We start from the raw sequence: 18,889 nt of genomic DNA, 5'->3' as shown, positions 1-18,889 counted from the left end.
AGGCTCAAAAACCAGCAGGCAAATAAAAAGAACTCAACATTTATTATTTTTAAAACTCTCATGACCTTAGAGCCAATTTCATGATATTTTTAGAGCTGGCTCATGATTATTAAATGCTTTGGGTTGACAATACTGTGAAATGCTTTCCCACGTCCCTTATTCTGATGCTACAAAATCTTTCCATCCTGTGAGGCAGACAGTAATAAGCCAGAAACCTGGTTTCTCTCTTTTAGAGCATGCCTTGCTCAGGAAGTGGCTGCTTCTTTCTGACTCTGAAGACTTTTCTGCTGGGGCCAAAGGTTACGTGAAAGTCAGCCTGTTTGTGCTGGGACCTGGCGATGAAGCTCCTGTAAGTACCATTTTCCTGTCACTGGAGAAAGAGAGCTACTTGAGGGCCCGCTCTCTTGTCTTGCTGCCTGAAGAAGACATGAAGGGTTGGCTTGAATGAGATTGTGCTAGACCAATGATGGGAAGCAATCTGAGGGGATGTGCTGACAATGATTGTGTCATAGGAACTCCAACAGATCATTGGTCCACTTAAAGCAATCACCTGCCTGTGGCAGTGACCTATAAATGATGCTTCAGAGGAAGGCGAACGCTCTCCTTAATGGTGCCCTACAAAGGAAAATGATGGTTTTGAGCCTGTTATTGCTTCTTCAGGATGTATAATACTCAAGGAGCTGACTGAGGACATATCTGAGCCATGACTGACTATCTTTGAAAAGTCATGGAAAAGGGAGAGATGACTGGAAAAGGGCAAACATAGTGCCAATCTATAAAAAGGGGAATAAAGACAACCTGGGGAATTACAGACCAGTCAGCTTAACTTTGTACCCGGAAAGATAATGGAGCAAATAATTAAGTAATCAGTTTGCAGACACTTAGAAGATAATAAGGTGATAAGTAACAGTCAGCATGGATTTGCCTAGAACAAATTATGTCAGACCAACCTAACAGCGTTCTTTGACAGGGTAACAAGCCTTGTGGATGGGGGGAAAGTGGTAAATGTGGTATATCTTGACTTTAGTATGGCTTTTGATAGTGTCCTGCATGACCTTATTATAAACAAACTAGGGAAATACAACCTAGATGGAGCTGCTATAAGGAGGGTGCATAACTGGTTGGAAAACTATTCCCAGAGAGTAATCATCAGTGGTTCACAATTAAGCTGGAAGGGCATATGGAGTGGGGTCCCGCAGGGATCAGTTCTGGGTCCAGTTCTGTTCAATATCTTCATCAGTGATTTAGATAATGACATAGAGAGTACGCTTAAAAAGTCTGCAGATGATACCAAGCTGGGAAAGGTTGCAAGTGCTTTGGAGGATAGGCTTAAAATTCAAAATGATCTGGACAAACTGAAGAAATGGTCTGAAGTAAATAGGATGAAATTCAATAAGGACAATTGCAAAGTATTCCACTTAGGAAGGAACAATCAGTTGCACACATACACAATGAGAAATGACTGCCTGGGAAGGAAAGGAGTCTGGGGGTCATAATGGATCACAAGCTAAATATGAGTCAATAGTGTAACACATCATTCTGGGTGAAGGAATGTTGTAAGCAAGACACGAGAAGTAATTCTTCCGCTCTACCCCATGCTGATTAAGTCTCAACTGGAGTACTGTGTCCAGTTCTGGGCACCAAACATCAGGAAGGATGTGGACAAATTGGAGAAAGTTCAGAGAAGAGCAACAAAAATGATTAAATGTTTAGAAAACTTGACCTATGTGGGAAGATTGAAAAAATTGGATTTGTGTAGTGTGGAGGAGAAGACTGAAGAGGGACATGATAACAGTGTTCAAGTACTTAAAAGGTTGTTATAAAGAGGAGGGAGAAAAATTGTTCTCGTTAACCTCTGAGGATAGGACAAGAGGCAATGAGCTTAAATTGCAGCAAGGGCGGTTTAGGTTGGGCATTAGGAAAAACTTCCTAATATCATGGTAGTTAAGCACTGTAATAAATTGCCAATGGAGATTGTGGAATCTCCATAGTTGGAGATTTTTAAGAACAGGTTAGACAAACACCTTCTCAGGGATAGTCTAGATAATACTCAGTCCTGCCATGAGTGCAGGGGACTGGACTGAAAGACCTCTTGAGGTCCCTTCCAGTCCTACGATTTTATGATTCTGTAAAGAGAGCCTGAAAGTGTTTCTTTCTGCTTGTTTTGTACCTTAGATGTATTAGGAATTTCAAGTTAAGACATCCCTACTTTTTTTGGAAAACTTCTTGGGTGACTCAAATGTAGCTTGGGAAATTTCTCAGTCCTTAGTGAAGGTAGGGGCTGAGGTGGTGGTCATGGTGGTGGTAATACACACAGAAAGCTTTTCTCCTTAGTGGTTGAGCTAATAGGATTAACAAAGCAAGCAACCAAACCCCAAGAGTTATAAACAGTGTGAATGAAAATGCCACTCCCTCCCATTTAACAGAGATTCACTTCCTTCGCTTTTCTGATGCCATAAATTCACTAGTTTAACAATGATGGTAATGAACGATTGCAACAATTTACCAAGAGTCATGGTGGCTTTTCCATCGCTTGCACTTTTAAAATCAAGATTGGACATTTCTCTGTAATTCAAGCAGAAATTATTTTGGGGGAAGTCCTATGACCTGTGTTGCACAGGATGTCAGACTAGATGATCACAGTGGTCCCTCCTGTCCTTGGAATCTACGAAGCTAGTTCTTTAACTGTTTTAGAGTCTTCCAGGGTAGAGATGACCTGAATCTCAAATCAGGGGAAAAATATTCAGGTCACCTTTATATATCATGAAGGAACAAAATCCCATTTTACCCCTTGCAGGTCACCTATAATAGTCCTGTCCAGTGCTGTTACATGCCAGCAAGGAAGAGTTCTACCTGACCTTGCAGGTGATCAGCTTACAGAGCGTATGAAAGGGGGGTGGGGTCCTAAAACGCTTAGAATTAGCCTGCTTCTACTTGTTAGCAAGTGAACCAAACTTCCCATTATTCTTTGTATATGCAACCCCATGATCCTTTGTGCATGAACCAAAGCATTTCGTATCTACCATACTAATTTTTGAGGCTAAGATTCTAGGGACGATGTACTTCGGCTGAATTTAGTGTCTGACCAAATGGTGGAATGTGTGTAATATTAGTACCTGAAGCCTCTTGACCCACGGAGAATGTGTCCAGATGTCCAGGAAGGGACCATTTGTAATTGATGAGGGATACTTGTTATTGCAAATATCTTCGGTGATCGATGAGATAATTTGAGCCAGCGAGAGATGCTTTTAGCTTATTAGGAATTACTTATTGCTACAGGTGTTTTCTATAATAATGACTTAATCACAGATTTCTCTGGCATATTGAATAGATAAGCTGAGATACCATGAAAGGGATTCTACATGTAGATCAGTTAGGAATTTTCTTTGAGAAAGGAAGTGTCTTTGTCCAAAGCAAAATATAAAAGGGGGACAGTTTCTGGGAATGAATCAAGCTGCAGTCACTTTTCCATTCTTCAGATCAGTTTGGTAACATGACCTTCCTTTCTGTATTCTGTATTGCGCTGTATTAATCTTTGATTACAATCTATGATTGATAAATACAGATTGAACCTGATTATTTGACCTCTTACTACCAGCAGAACCAAACTCAAAATGCAACACAGGGAAGTCAGAGGTAAAATGCTCATGGACCTCATGAGAGTGGAGTTAGGCCAACGCTGAACCCTTTAAAGGTCCCACCCTCTAGCTCAGATCCTGCACTCTCTATGTGTCTGTGGCTTTACAGCAGAGATGGGCCTGATCCCTGGAGTTTGGCTCTGAATCCAAACTTTCATGACTGGTTTGGGTCTGAGGGTCCCAGGTGGGGCCCGTTGCTGGTTTATGGTAAAGGAGGTCTCACCATGGGGGTGGGATGCATTAGTTTCTGCTTAGCGGACTCTGTTTCTCTGCTTTGCGGAAAGGTTCAGCCCTGTTTCTCTCCTTTTGTAACAGCTTGTTTATTTGTCTCACAGCTGGAGAAGAAAGAAGTGGTTGAAGAGAAGGAAGATATTGAGGGGAATCTTCTGCGCCCAACTGGGGTCACGCTGAGAGGGGCTCACTTCTGCCTGAAAATTTACAGAGCTGAAGACTTGCCCCAGAGTATGTGTTTCTGCTGTGGGGTCTAATTGCAACTGATCCATGCTCATCACCTTGGAAATGGCACAGCAGCAGTAACATGTTACAGCCCAAGGGTGAAGGGAAATAGTCCACCTGTGTTCTGTATTTCCATTCCGTGCATCTCACTCTGACACTGGACTCTTTAACGCCTTAGACCAGCTCTCCCGTGCATGTGAATCATCAGAGCGCCACGGTAGACAATAGGCCAAACCCCCAGCTGGTGTAGATTGGTGCAGCGCCACTTGAGTCAGTGGAGTTATGCTGATTTACACCAGCTGAGGAGCTGTCCTTTGAGATTCTACTTGGTGTCACTCAGAGGCATGCGCCCTGCAGGGCAGATATACTTTGACGGCTTCAGGGCTGTAAAAGTAATTAGTACAGGGCCAGGATTGTTACCGGGACAAGGCTTGGGGGCTGGTTAAAGAGGCTTCCACCTCTTATTCCACCGGGGACTGGAGCTCATTGCCTTTCAATGGATGTAAAATCCCATAGTGGTCTCAGTGCCACAGTGGTCACATCTGTCACTACCTCATAACTGGTACTATCTGAAGGGCTGATCGGTAAAGACTGGGCCACAGAGATGGAAAAGTTCAGAGTCAGATTCTAAGCAGAGAGTTCAGACTCCTCCATGTGCTCTGAAGCCGAGGGCCTACCAGCCCGGGGCCATTCTGGGCTGGCCACTGGCATCACAGTCAGCTGACGCCTTATGCGCTCCAGCCTTATGAGCGCTGATTGTTGAGGGTTCTCTTCTGTTCCAGTGGATGATGCCATCATGGACAATGTCAAGCAGATCTTCGGCTTTGAGAGCAACAAGAAGAACCTGGTTGATCCATTTGTGGAAGTCAGCTTTGCTGGCAGAACGGTGAGTGGTGGAAACTGACGGGCCATCCTCTGGCTGAGCAGGAAATCTGCCTCTGTCTCCTGGACTCCTCTTCCCTTAGCAATCCCATCAATGGGCCACCAGCCTCGTTCCATGGGACAGTGTTTGGTTGTGAGCCAGCTGTCACCTAGGGGTCAATTGGAGCATGGAAATGTGGGAGATGGGTGGCACCGTTTTCTAGAAGATGAAAGTAAAGGAGGTCAGGAGACGGGGGAATAGGTGGTCTAGGGCATCTCTGGTGCCTTTGTTTGTTGCTTTGGAGAAAAACAAAGAGGAATGAGGCCTGGGCAGAGTTTTATTGCAGGGTGATGCCTGCAGCAGTTTGACCTGTTGGACTGACACAGCTCCCCGGTGGGCATGCAGTGGCATCGCTCACATCTATATCTTACTCCCAAAAGCTAGAGATGGGGAAGATCTGTCGGTCTGATTGCTCATACTCTGCTCATTTCCGTAGTGCCGGAATATCTACGGGGTTAGGTCAACTCCTCCATCCAGCCTGGTCAGTGCTGCCCAGACCCCTAGAACACCTTTGTCCAGTCTGGTGTCATGTTCTAACCATCCTCACTCTTAGGAAATGGTTCCTGATGCCCAGTCCAAGTTTCCCTTTGCGCAGTTTCATCTCATCAGCCTTAGTTATGCCCCCTTTGATCTGTCTTTTCTGCCCTTGTGCTGAAATACCACGAAGAAGGGTGCACTAAGAATATCGAGATAGATGGACAGATTTTCCTACTTCGTACTTGTGCCTATAGCCACTACCCCTTTGTCAGTGTCACAAAATTAAAATGGCAAAACATTTTTTTAATTAAAATCTCTGATCCCTGTCAATGCAAAAATAAATAAAAACCCATAACTAAGGAGCCAGTCTTGGCTGCCTTTGCTCACAGGACTATTTGCAGGGTAGGACACAGACAGGATGGCAAAGCTAGGTTCTGAGTAGCAACAGATTAGCCATGGGATGCATCTCTCTGGAGAAAGCATGGATGGTGTCTTCTGTTCTTTGCTGCATATGAGTAATTTCTGCTCCACGCTCTTAGTGGTGCTGTTGTATTAAAAATGACAATGCAAATATTTAGATCCTTGTGTGTTTGCGGGGAGGGGTGGGGAAATAACCAAGAAATAATTTCCTAGCTCGGGGCTCGGCTACAGTTTTGGAACAGGCTTAAATTGAAGGATGATCATTGTTTCATTGTCTCTTAAATGTTCTCAGTTCCCAAGCTGTGATCCATGAATCATTGCTGGTCCACGAGGATCTGTCTGGTCCCATGGATCTGACACCTCCTCCCTTAATTTCCATCTGATAAATTCCATTATGATACATTAAACATTTTCCTAACCTTCCTCTTCCAGGTTGACAATGGGCTGTAGTTGTGATGGGGATGTTATGGGATCGTAAATGGGAATGGGGCTGGGTGTTCAGAAAGGGGAGGCGGGAAGGGCCCACAAAACAATCTCTCTGTTAAAATGTGGCATAGTCCATTCTGAATAGTTTCTCGTATAGCCCTCCTCACCATAGTATCTGCGTGCTTCCATTGGTGCAATAAGTTAGTGCAGACGTTGGTCCCTAACATCTGTCCTGTGTGGTTTGTACTTCCTCTTATCCTGGCCCCAGGGTGAATTGTGGGGGCAGTGGAAGGTTTTGTTGTGGCAGGGTTCTGCATTTTAAATGTCCACGCTGCTCTGTGTTTGCATCAGAGGAGGCAGGATGGCAGAGGGCGCTTGGACAGGAAAGCGGGGAAGTTTGGGATGGTTCTTAGTTCTTGGGGGAGTTCATTCCATAGTCTCAGGTTGCACCCAAGAAAGTTGTTTCCTGCCCACACGAGCTTTGTCCTTGTGGTGGAGAGTTGCTGACCATAGTCCTCATCTTGGAGCAATAGGCTTTTTTAGCTATCCTGGGCCCAAGCAATTGAGCACCTTGAAGATAAGGACCAAGACCTTGAACTGGATTCAGGTGGCTTTAATCTGGCCCGTGCCAAAGTTCCCTCTAAACTGTGCATGCTCAGATCTGCCCCCTGCTGGCAAGTACCACACACACACTGACCAGTGACTGCAATGCAGGGGAGCTCCTTCTTCAGGAGACATCTGCTTCTTGGATGGGCAGAAAGAGGCACTCGGGACATCCCTCTTTCTGCAGCTACGTAAGAACATAAGAATGGCCATACTGGGTCAGACCAATGGTTCATCAAGCCCAGTATCCTGTCTTCCAGCAGTGGCCAGATTCTTCAGAATGAATGAACAGAACAGGGCAATATTGAGTGATCCATCTCCAGTCGTCCACTCCCAGATTCTGGCAGTTGGAGGTTTAGGGACACCCAGAGCATGGGGATGTATCCCTGATTATCCTGGCTAATAGCCATTGATGGACCTAGCCTTCATGAACGTATCTAGTTCTGTTTTGAACCCTGTTATATTTTTGGCCTTCACAGCATCCCCTGGCAATGAGTTCCACAGGTTGACTGTGCGTTGTGTGAAGAAGTACTTCCTTATGTTTGTTTTAAACCTGCTGCCTATTCATTTCATCAGATAACCACTTGTTCTTGTGTTATGAGAAGGAGTAAATAACACTTCCTTATTTACAAAAAGAAAAGGAGTACTTGTGGCACCTTAGAGACTAACCCATTTATTTGAGCATAAGCTTTCGTGAGCTACAGCTCACTTCATCGGATGCATACTGTGGAAAATACAGAAGATGTATTTATACACACAAACCATGAAAAAATGGGTGTTTATCACTACAAAAGGTTTTCTCTCCCCCCACTCTACTCCTCCTGCTGGTAATAGCTTATCTAAAGTGATCACTCTCCTTACAATGTGTATGATAATCAAGGTGGACCTAAGGAGGGTGATCACTTTAGATAAGCTATTACCAGCAGGAGAGTAGGGTGGGGGGACAGAAAACCTTTTGTAGTGATAAACACCCATTTTTTCATGGTTTGTGTGTATAAAAACATCTTCTGTGTTTTCCACAGTATGCATCTGATGAAGTGAGCTGTAGCTCACGAAAGCTTATGCTCAAATAAATGGGTTAGTCTCTAAGGTGCCACAAGTCCTCCTTTTCTTTTTGTGAATACAGACTAACACGGCTGTTACTCTGAAACTTCCTTATTTACTTTCTCCACACCAGTCATGATTTTATAGACCTCGATCCCCCCCCTCTCCCTCCCCAGTCGTCTTTTTTCTAAGTTGATCAGTCCCAGTCTTTTGAATCTCTCCTCATATGGAAGCTGTTCCATACCCCTCATCGTTTTTGTTGCCCTTCTTTGAATCTTTTCCAATTCTAATGTATCTTTTTTTGAGATGGGGCAACTAGAATCACACACAGTATTCAAGGTGTGGGCGTACCATGAATGTATATAGTGGCATTATGTTATTTTTTATTTTATTATCTATCCCTTTCCTAATGGTTCCTAACATTGTTTGCCTTTTTGACTGCCACAGCTCAGTGAGCAGATGTTTCCAGAGAACTCTCCACAATGACTCCAAGGTCTCTTTCTGGAGTGGTAACAGCTAATTTAGACCCCATCATTTTGTATATGTAGTTTGGATTAAGTTTTCCAATGTGCATTACTTTGCATTTATCAACATTGAATTTCATCTGCCACTTTTTAGCCCAGTCACCTAGTTTAGTGAAATCCCTTTGTAACTCTTTGTAGTCCCTAACTATCTTGAATAATTTTGTATTGTCTGCACATTTTGCCACCTCACTGTTTACCCCCTTTTCCAGATCATTTATTAATATTTTGAACAGCACAGGTCCCAGCACAGATCCTTAGGGGTCCCCACTATTTACCTCTTGCCCTTGTGAAAACTGACCATTTATCCTACCCTTTGTTTCCTGTCTTTTAACCTGTTACTGATCTATGCGGGGACCTTCCCTCTTATCCCGTGACTGCTTACTTTGGTTAACAACCTTTGATGCGGGACCTTGTCAAGGCTTTCTGAAAGTCCAAGTACACTATATCTACTGGATCACCCTTGTTCACGTGCTTGTTGACTCCCTCAAAGAATTCTAATAGATTGGTGAGGCATGATTTCCCATCACAAAAGCCTTGTTGGCTCTTCCCCAACACATCATATTCATCTATAGATTCTATTTGTCTGATAATTCTCTTCTTTACTAGTTTCAACAGTTTGTCTGATACTGACATTAGGCTTATTGGCCTATAATTGCCAGGATTGCCTTTTCTGAAAAATTGGCATTATATTAGCTACCCTCTAGTCATCTGCTATAGTGGCCGATTTAAGTGATCGGTTATATACCACATTTAGTAGTTTTGCAGTTTCATGTCTAAGTTCCTTCAGAGCTCTTGGGTGATACCATCTGGTGACTTATTACTGTTTAGTTGATCAATTTGTTAAAAAATCTCAGCTATTGATGCCTCAATGTGGGACAGTCCCTCAGATTTGTCACCTAAAAAAGAATGGCTTGAATGTGGGATCTCCCCTATATCCTCTGCAGTGAAAACCCAGGCAAAGAATTCATTTAGCTTCTCCACAACAGCCTTGTCTTCCTTGAGTATTTCTTTAGCACCTCGATCATCCAGTGGCCCGCTGACTGTTTGGCAGGCTTCCTGTTTCTGATATACTTAATTTTTTTGTTGCTTTTTTGGTGTGTCCTTACCTAATTGCTCTTCAGATTCTTTCTTGACCTGCTTATTGTACTTTTACATTTGACTTGCCAGAGTTTATGGTCTTTTCTATTTTCTTCACTAGGATTTGACTTCTGATTTTTAAAGGATGCCCTTTTGTCTCTAACCACCTCTGCTATTTAGCCATGGTGGTGTTTTTTGGTCCCCTTACTTTTTAATTTTTTTTTATTTGGTGCATGCATTCAATTTGACTTCTTCTATGGTGTTTTAAATAGTCTTCATGCAGTTTGGAGGCATTTCACACATGACGATTCATTTTAATTTCCATTTAATTAGCTTCCTCATTTTTGTGTAGTTCCCTCTTTTGAAGGTAAATGCTACTGTGGTGGGTTTCTTTGGCACTTTCCCCCTTACAAGGATGTTAAATTACATTATATTATAGTTGCTATTATTGAGTGGTTCAGCTATATTCACCTCTTGGACCAGATCCTGTGCTCCACTTAGAACTTAATCAAGAATTGCCTTTTCTCTGGTGGGTTCCAGGACTAACTACTCCAAGAAGCAGGCATTCAAGGTGTTTAGAAATTTTATCTCTGCATCCTGTCCTGAAGTGACATGTTCCCAGTCAATATGAGGATAGCTGAAATCCCCCATTATTATTGCATTTTCTGTGTTTGTAGTCTCTCTAATCTCCCTGAACGTTTCACAACCACTGTCACCGTCTTGGTCAGGTAGTCGGTAGGATATCCCTACTACTACACTTTCCTTGTTCATGCATGGGATTTCTATCCATAGAGATTCTATGGTGCAGTTTGTTTCATTCAAGATATTTACTGTATTTGACTCTATGCTTTCTTTCACATATAGTGCCAGTCCCCCACCAGTGTGACCTACTCTGTTATTTCTGTATATTTTGTACCCGGGTGTTACCGTATGTCCCACTGCTCCCCCTCCTCCCGTAGCCATGGCTTGCTCCTCCCGGGCATTGGAAGGAGCTCCAAGCCTTCCTTTCCCCCACACAGTAGGTGTTTCTCCTGGCATCACATAGGACCCTGAAGAACATTTGGCTTGAGAGAGACAGTCTGAGGACCCTGACACAGGAGTGACAGAAGTGCCCTAAAAGCATGTGCGTGTGTGTAACTGATGCCTGATCTGTGGCCCCGCCCCCATGCCGCCTCTTCTCACCGAGGCCACGCCCTTGCCCCGCCTCTTCTTCCGAGGCCCTGCCCCCACATTGCCTCTTTCCCTGAGGCCCCTCCCCCTGTTGCTCTCCCTTACAGCCAGTAAAAAAGTGGGAGGGCATAGCCCTCCCTTTTTTAAAAGCGGTGGAGCTATGGCCCTCTGGTTCCCCATGCTCTGGTGCCCCTGCCCTGACACCACCCACAAAGCCAGACAGCAGCGGGAAGGCGTGGTTTTTGGACACCCTGGCCCGTCATGGCTCAGGATTCACTCCCTCAGGTGCATGTTGTTGCACCCTGGAAGGTTTCCTAAGAATTGGAAGCCACGAAAAACCCACCTGGGGCAGGGAAACGTAACGGAAACAACCAAATGCGTCTGTGGCTCATAAAGAAGGGTGAGCCAATGCTGTTCTGACGCTGCCTTTTATTGTTGCCTTCTCTCGCCAGATCAGCTCTAAGATCCTGGAGAAGAACGCCAACCCACAGTGGAACCAGCGCATCACCGTGCCGGCCATGGTGAGCAACGGCAGATCTCTGCCCCGTGGGTCGCTTCGCTCCGAGCACTGTTCCCTCAGCCGTTTGCACTGACCATTCCCCTTTTGTGCCTGTTTTCCTAGTTTCCTTCCATGTGTGAGAAAATGAGGATCCGGGTCATGGACTGGTGAGTTTGAAATGGAGATAGAAGGAGACAATGTCCAAGAGGAGATGAGCCGTGTCTACACAGTGGGGAGGTTGTTCTAAGGACCAATTTAGGCATCCCCAGTCTCAATGGTCTTGTACTAGTGCAACCCAGATCTGAAACGCAGCGAGCATCCCAAGCCAGATGCATTCTCAGAACCAACGCCTCCACTGCGCAAGGGCCAAGCGAGGTCTCCCAGGCACGTTAAGGCCGGGGTGGGTCAGGTGATAACTGGCTGTAAGGAGCACTCCCCAGGACAGTAACTTCCTTTACCTGCAACCAAGTGGCCCTAAAACATATAGGAAATTATTTCTCACCTTTGTAAACATCCAAGAACATACAGGTTGGTAGTAGCTGTAGGCAATAAGGTGATGGGTGCTAGGCTAATAATCTTACACACAGGAGGGAGCAGGCTAAGGGAATGTCTACACTGCAATTAAACATCCCTGGGTGGCCCATGACAGCTGATGTGGGCTTGTGATGCCTGGGCTGTGGGGCTATCAAATTGCAGGGTGGATGTTCAGGCTTGGACCCTAAGTGGCTAGAGCAGTGGACAGGGAATTGGGATTCCTGGCTTCTATTGTGCAGTCTGCCACTGTCTCTCTTTGTGATAGTGAGCAAGTCACTTCACTTTGCTATGGGCCTCAGGGACAGATCTACAGCTGGTAAAAATCAGCACAGCTTCATTGACTTCCGCTGGGGATCTGGCTCACTGACTCCAATGAAGCAATGTGGATTTACACCAGATGGGGATCTAGTCCAATAATATTGACCTGTCTTAATAGGGATGACTTGGAGAGTTAACGTTTGTAAAGAACATGGAGATCTCCCAAGGAAGGCTCTTTATGGGCAAAGCATGATCAACCAAACGCTTACTACAATTAAACTGAACCCCTTATTTCAGGGACCGTGTCACTCACAACGATGTCATTGGCACGACACACCTGTGCATGTCTCAAATCTCTGCCCCGGGAGGAGAGCTGGAAGGTAAGGAGAGGTCCATCCCTGGAGTTTGCACTGGGCGCTATGGGGAATGCATGCTTGTGGCTCGGAGGCTGGTCTTGGCTTTGGTGAAGGAGAAATACTGACTGGGATCCTCTCTATGAAACCTTGGGGGCTGGTGCCTTCTCCTCCGACGGGCGAGCATGGGGGAATCTCAAGTGACTCTGACTGAAGTTGCGTCGCGACAGAAGTGGGTGACTCTTTAAGGCATGTCGTGAATGTCGTCTGCGCTGAAGCTCTGGGTGGGTTTTGGCTGCAGCCCAGCTCCACCCCAGCAGGGGCACTAGAAATCAGGGGGATGAGCCCTGGGCATGCAGTGGGATGCTGCCTCCTGCCTGTGGACAGGAGGGGAGCATACGCTCTCTTGTGCTCTCGGACGGCTCTGCCGGCTGCTGAGGAGACAGCCGGGAGAGGTGTGGCTGGCTCCTGCACAGTGTGGGGTACAAAGGCGGGGAGGCATCCTGTGCCCTCCCTGTCCCATGGGCACCTGTGGAAGGGGCAGTCATCACTTGGCACTAGGGCATCCAGGGCTAAATCTTGCCTCTATTGATGCCAGTGGCAAAGCTCCGAATGGGGGGCACAATTTGACCCCAAATCCTCGCTGCACGACCCCAGCGTGTCTTCCAGTTATTGGCTATGGCCTGGTCCAGCAAAGCACTTAAGCAGGTGTGTAACTTGAAGCAGGTGGATTATCCCCTTGGCTTCACTGGGCCTGCTCCAGTCCAAAGGGTAAGCACATGATGGATCGGGGCCTATATCCATGGGGTATCTTTGGATTCTCTGGGCCAAACTCTTCCCTTGCTTCTTGACTGGTGCAAGCCCTGCTAACCTCCCGCTGGGCCCGGGGTTGCTTGGGCATTGGGAACGTCCTGGTGACATGCCGGTGGTGGCCCTTTGAACTTCTGCATGTGTGTCCGCTTTGAAGTGCAAGCTCCGTAGGGCAGGGGTGGAGAATTGCTCTGTCTGAGCATGCCCCGGCTGCTCACGAAAGAAGCGTTAGGGAGCATGGAGCTCATTTTGCCTTAGTTTGAACCTTCACATTGTAATCTAGGAGCCAGGAAGAGTCCCCTCCTGCCTGTTCTCAGTGCGTAGTGGGGAAAGACTGTGTGGTTTCAGGGATCTGGGACTCTGCTAAGTCCTGACTCAGTGTCTTCCCTCCAGGGTATGTCTACACTGCATTGTAAACCCGGATCTGCTGGGCCTGGGCTTGTGGATTCTGCGTTTCTAGCTATGTGCTGGAGCATCCACACCGCATTGTAAACCGACATAAGAACGGCCATAGTGGGGTCAGACCATAGGCCCATCTAGCCCAGTATCCTGTCTTCCGATGGTGGCCAAGGCCAGGTGTAAACCTGTGTTTACACTTGCTGGACCCAGGTCTCTCAGGCATGCTAACGCATCCACACTGCACTACTCAGGTCTGTGGCTTGAGCAGTGTCCACATTGCAAAATGACAGGCTTAGATCCGAGTCGCAGTGGGATTTGGGTTGTGACCCTCCCCCCTGCCCCGCCCCCAGCAGAGTCCTAGGACCCAGGTCCCAAAAGGGGACTGGAGATCAAACCTAAATCAGAGGCTGGACTTAGACGAACCCTCAGTGGTTGGCTCACGTAAGAGGTTTGTGAGCCTGTTGTTTGCTGCAGCAGCGAGGCTTGGTCTCCTAGCTCCAGCGGTAGCAGCTCGTGCTTTTAGTGCTGGGGGTTCTTGGGTTCAAGTCCTGAAGATGTCCCGAGTGGGGGCTGGGAGGGGTGTGGCAATCAGCGGCCAGACCTCAATCACACCCTTCGTGTCATGGTATTCGTGTCAGGCGGGAGGAAGTGCAGGGACTCATGGTTCACTTTGTTGTCTTGGGGTTTCTGAATAACCCGGGTCTTTGCAGCTGCTCGGAGCTGTGGTAGGGACTGTGGCCTGTACCTGCCCTAACCCCATCTGTTACTGAATAACTCCTGCAGCTAACTCCCTTTGCTGCTCTGTTCCGACTGTCCTCACCGCCGTGCTCCCGTTGGTTTGGCTGCACTCCAGACAGAACCCTTGTGAGTGGGCGCCAGATGCTGACACAATTGCAGCTTGCATGGTTTGGCGTATCCACGCTGTAGCATTTCTCCCAGGCCAATCACATGTCAATGGTTTTGGCCTGCCCATACTTATTGTATAGCACCGCCGTGTTCCCATTGATGCACTCTGGGAAATTTGGGGCAGCTGCAACCTCCTGTCTCTGCCGCTGGTGCAGAGTGGCAGAGGATTGTGGGTATTTTCTCATGTGGTGCAATGCATTTTGGGATCTTGCTCATGGACCAAGGAGGTAGAGGGACAAGCTAACCCTATTACCCGTGCACAGTTCAATGACCCCCGGCTCAAACACACATACGCAGCAGAACTTCCAGGTGAGAGTCCAGCCGCAGCTCTGCTTACAAGCCGGGTTGAAACATGGTGCCCTCACAGTGCTTAAGAAAAGAATGCCTAGGCCTAAAACACAGGGTGTCAGCCTGGTGACAAACTCGGTCAAGGTCTGTAATGCAGTTGGGGCCTTAGGGGGCAGCTAACCTGTTCTTACAACACAAACTACCCTGCCAGTGCATGCGGAGTATGGAGTTCAGACTGCAATGCCATGCGCCCACTGACACGGGCTTTGTCTATTCATCCTCCCTTTCCTGGGAGGAAACCTAACTTATGGGGCAGCTGCAGAGCCCTAGAGAGAGAGCGAGGGGACGGGTGACAGGAAAGAGGGGTACATCAGAGGTGTTTGGAAGCATTTCCCTTAGGCCAGTCCCAGCCCTCTGCTCTTAGGGGCTGTTGCACTGCAAAGCGCATTGGGAGCTGAGACTGGCAGCTGTGAAGGGTTTTAGTCCCGAGCAATGGCTCTGCGGGGCCATGCAGGTACGTGGATACAGAGGGACCCCCTCACAGTTAACTTCTCTGCCGGCCACAGGAGCAGGTCACGTGGGCATCGTGGGAGGCCGCACAGGGACCTACACTCGCATCTGCCGTGTACCCAGGAGATCCCCACTCGACAGCCCATTGCAACCACACTCTTCGAAGGACAAAGCACTGGGATACACCCTTTCCTCCCCACCCCATCCCAGATGCTCCTTGTTCCCTTTCTGTCCGGTCCCCCAGATACAACATGTGCAGTGTCCCATGTGGTAGAGAAATCCTGCGGCTTGGCTGTGATGCATACAGAGGCTGCTGGACACAGACACACCTTGTGGGTCTCTCTGGCCTACAGTCACCACACAGGGTCCCCCCATGTCCTAGCCTGGATTCAGTAGCCATCAAGGGACCCATCCCCCTCTTCCATATCCCCCTAATGACCAACTGTCTGTCTGAGGCCCCATATGTCTTGCCTTGCGCTGGGCCTCACAGAACCAAAGGCCAGCTCTGGGGAGACAGCGTTTATAGAGGAGCAGAACGGAAGCCCCTAGTTGTTCCGGTGTGCTTTGGGATGCCCGTTGCAGCCCCGGGGACCTTTGGGTGAAGGGGTTGGGTGTAGCCATTGTCAGAGACGGGCCTGAGCCACAGCTAGATTGGTGCAATGCGTTGTGGGACACAGAGCAGGGAGGTAGATTTGGACCTCCGCTGGGCTCCTGTGAGGCGGCTTGGCCGGCTGATTTGAGTAAGGACGCCAGGCCTGGGCTCTGTAGGAAAGGCTCCCAATCCACTCTCAGGGCCTCATGTGGCATGGTGCAGCATGAGTAGCTTCTTGCCAGAGTGATCTAGGAGACTGTAGCTGTTATAGGTCCTGTCTTGGTCTCTCTCTAGAGTCTGGCACAAAAAGCCCCCTTGCAGCAGCAGCTTGCATGTCCCATAATGCATTGGTCTCATGTCATGCTCCTTCCACCCCTTCTCTGTTGTTCCCACTCTAACCTTCTCTTCATTTCTTTGTGCCTCAGATGAGTTTCCTGTTCTCGTGAAGCCCCTGAAAGCTACAGCCAGTACGTCCCTCTAGCCTATTGATTGCAATCATGGTTTGGTAATTTGGCTGTTTCAGCTGTGTTTAGACACACTGGGAAACTGGACAGAACCAGGATCAGCAAAAGTCTCAGTGTCTGAAATGTGGCTTGTCAAAGGGAGCAAGCCACTGAGATATGGCCCCAGACGTCCTCCAGCCTCATATGTGCCCCCTTGGATCATCAGTGGGGTGGGATGGGCCATGGTCGGAGTCTCCACCGTCCTTTGGCCTCTGGTGGGGTTGGTATGCCAAGCACGAGACACTGCTCTCTGTTAGTCATCTTTCTGTTGAACGCTGATGGTATTTCGTGGGGTAAGCAGGACCCAGGATGTGTTGCGCTGCTCACTGGGCCAAGACCTGGTGCATTGGGCCTGGCTGGTTTCAAAGTACAAGGGGGACACCAATTTATTCCTGCTCACTTAGCATCTGATGCCAATCTCTCAAGCAATAGTCTGAGGGTCACCTGGTGGATCATTAGGTGTCCTAAGAAAGAGGGCACTGAGCCAGATCGTCATCTGGTGTAAACCGGCACACACTCCATGGCAGTCAGTGGGATAGATTCCCAGTTCACTGTGGTCAGCGGAGTGACGCTGATTGACGCCTGCCGGGAATCTGGCCCACTCCTTTAGAACCCCAAATATCGGACTATAGGAAGAGGAGAGCCTTCATCGTCCCAGAATAAATTCCGTTCTCTAAATTCCAAACACTCCGAAAGAGGGAATGGGGCTAAAATCTGGATCCTGATCTGAATGTTGTGGCTTGGACCCCTTTCTGGCGTGGACATGGCCTAGCACTGCCACGGCTCCCCAGTATAAATCGGAAGTAGCTCCTTTGAATTCAGTGCAATTACTGCAGATTGGCTGGACCAGAGTCCCTGAGACCAGGCTCTCACTGGCAGGGTCTCCTTCTGTTGAATTGTATAGTTGTGTCCACTGCTGTGTGGATAGAGGAAGTGCTGGGTGGTCCGTCTGCCTCCCACTGGAATCGTGGGCGCTTTGTGACTGGCTTTATTGGGAACGGGACTGGTCTTAGCGCAGCACAGAAAGGGCTCTCAGTTCTGCCGGTGTAACGCTGGAGTAGTTGTACAGAGTAAACACCGTACGGAGCTGTCACCTAACCAGGGCCTGATTCTGACCTCACTCACGCTGGTGTCACCCCATTGACGTCGATGGCCCCAGTCCCAGACCACGTCTGTGTTTGGTGCAGCCAGGGAGGCTAGGGAATGCAAAGTTGGCTTTAAACCGCCAGTCAGGAGCGATTAGATCCTTGGTGTAAGTTAGATCTGCCCCAAGGCTGTCTTAAGGGCTGGCTGCCTCTGGCTGTGCTGTGGTATTGACAAACCAGCCATGCCTCCTTTACCTCAGCTACAAGCCCTATAGTGGGTGGCAGTGGAGAGGTTCCAGCCACTCGCGGGTTCCATGAGCCGGTTAAATTGCCAGTGTGTGTGTTGTGCAATGTGGGGGGACTGAAGGGGGACATGATAACAGTTTTCAAGTACATAAAAGGTTGTTAGGAGGAGGAGGAGGGAGAAAAATTGTTCTCCTTAACCTCTGAGGACAGGACAAGAAGCAAGGGGCTTAAATTGCAGCAAGGGAGGTTTAGGTGGACATTAGGAAAAACTTCCGAACTGTCAGGGTGGTGAAGCACGGGAATAAATTGCCCAGGGAGGTGGTGGAATCTCCATCATTGGAGGTTTTTAAGACCAGGTTTGGCAAACCCCTGTCAGGGAGGGTCTAGATAATCCTTAGTCCTGCCTTGAGTGCAGGGGACTGGACTAGATGCCCTCTCGAGGTCCCTTCCAGTCCTTTGATTCTGTGATTCTAGGATAATAACAGAGTCTAGTCCACAAGGGATCGTGTTCCTGCCCTTAGCACCCATTGGACCCGTAACTCTGTAGTTAGAGGGATATGCTATAGTTTTCTCAGTGCTCGTTCTCTTTTTATGCATTAATTAGAAGTGCTGTTGTAGTGGTTCAGTAACCAATTGCTCCCTGTGGTCTCCTAGTGGACGACGGGCTGGGATTCCTGCCGACATTTGGACCCTGTTACGTAAACCTTTACGGCAGCCCGAGGGAATTTACCGGGTTTCCAGATCCCTACGAGGAACTCAACATGGGAAAGGTGAAGCTGTGGTGGTTCAGTTTTCCAAAATTCTTCTTTGCAAAGTGAAACACTCTCATTATCCCAAACTTTCATTAATCGGTACTAGGATTGGAGCTGGGTTATATTTTTTGGAAGAATAGTTTGCCAAAAAATGCAGCTTTGGTCGACGTAAAACTATTCACGATCTGGTTGCAAATCGGTTCAGCCACTCACAAAGCAGGTGGTGGCGGAGGAGGAGGAGATGCTGCTGCTGTTGCTGGCCCCGTTTCCCCAAATAGTCTTTAGCTGAGTGCTTAGGACACTTACCCCGGTTGTGGGAAAGCTCCCAAAAGGACGTTTTCGTTTCACAAAAAATTCCCAAAATTTTCAGTCGGTTTGACCCAGATGGAAACTCTTT

General features: G+C 47.8%; 1 protein-coding gene across 2 annotated transcripts in view; it reads left to right on the top strand.

Moving 5' to 3' along the window:
* Positions 1–18,889, top strand: part of DYSF (dysferlin) — a gene marked incomplete at its 5' end in the record, with an annotated part of 306,191 nt that overhangs the window by 94,794 nt on the left and 192,508 nt on the right. For both annotated transcript variants that reach the window (XM_084626184.1, XM_084626183.1), the window contains 7 exons: positions 234–349; positions 3,974–4,100; positions 4,877–4,980; positions 11,210–11,278; positions 11,380–11,423; positions 12,346–12,428; positions 18,395–18,510. In XM_084626184.1, coding sequence (XP_084482310.1) covers positions 234–349; positions 3,974–4,100; positions 4,877–4,980; positions 11,210–11,278; positions 11,380–11,423; positions 12,346–12,428; positions 18,395–18,510 — 659 coding nt within the window. The remainder of the gene's footprint in view (positions 1–233; positions 350–3,973; positions 4,101–4,876; positions 4,981–11,209; positions 11,279–11,379; positions 11,424–12,345; positions 12,429–18,394; positions 18,511–18,889) is intronic.

Source organism: Lepidochelys olivacea (assembly GCF_965140295.1).
Source record: "Lepidochelys olivacea isolate rLepOli2 genome assembly, chromosome: 4".
Classification (NCBI taxonomy): Eukaryota; Metazoa; Chordata; order Testudines; family Cheloniidae; genus Lepidochelys; species Lepidochelys olivacea.
This window is presented reverse-complemented; position numbering and strand designations above follow the sequence as displayed.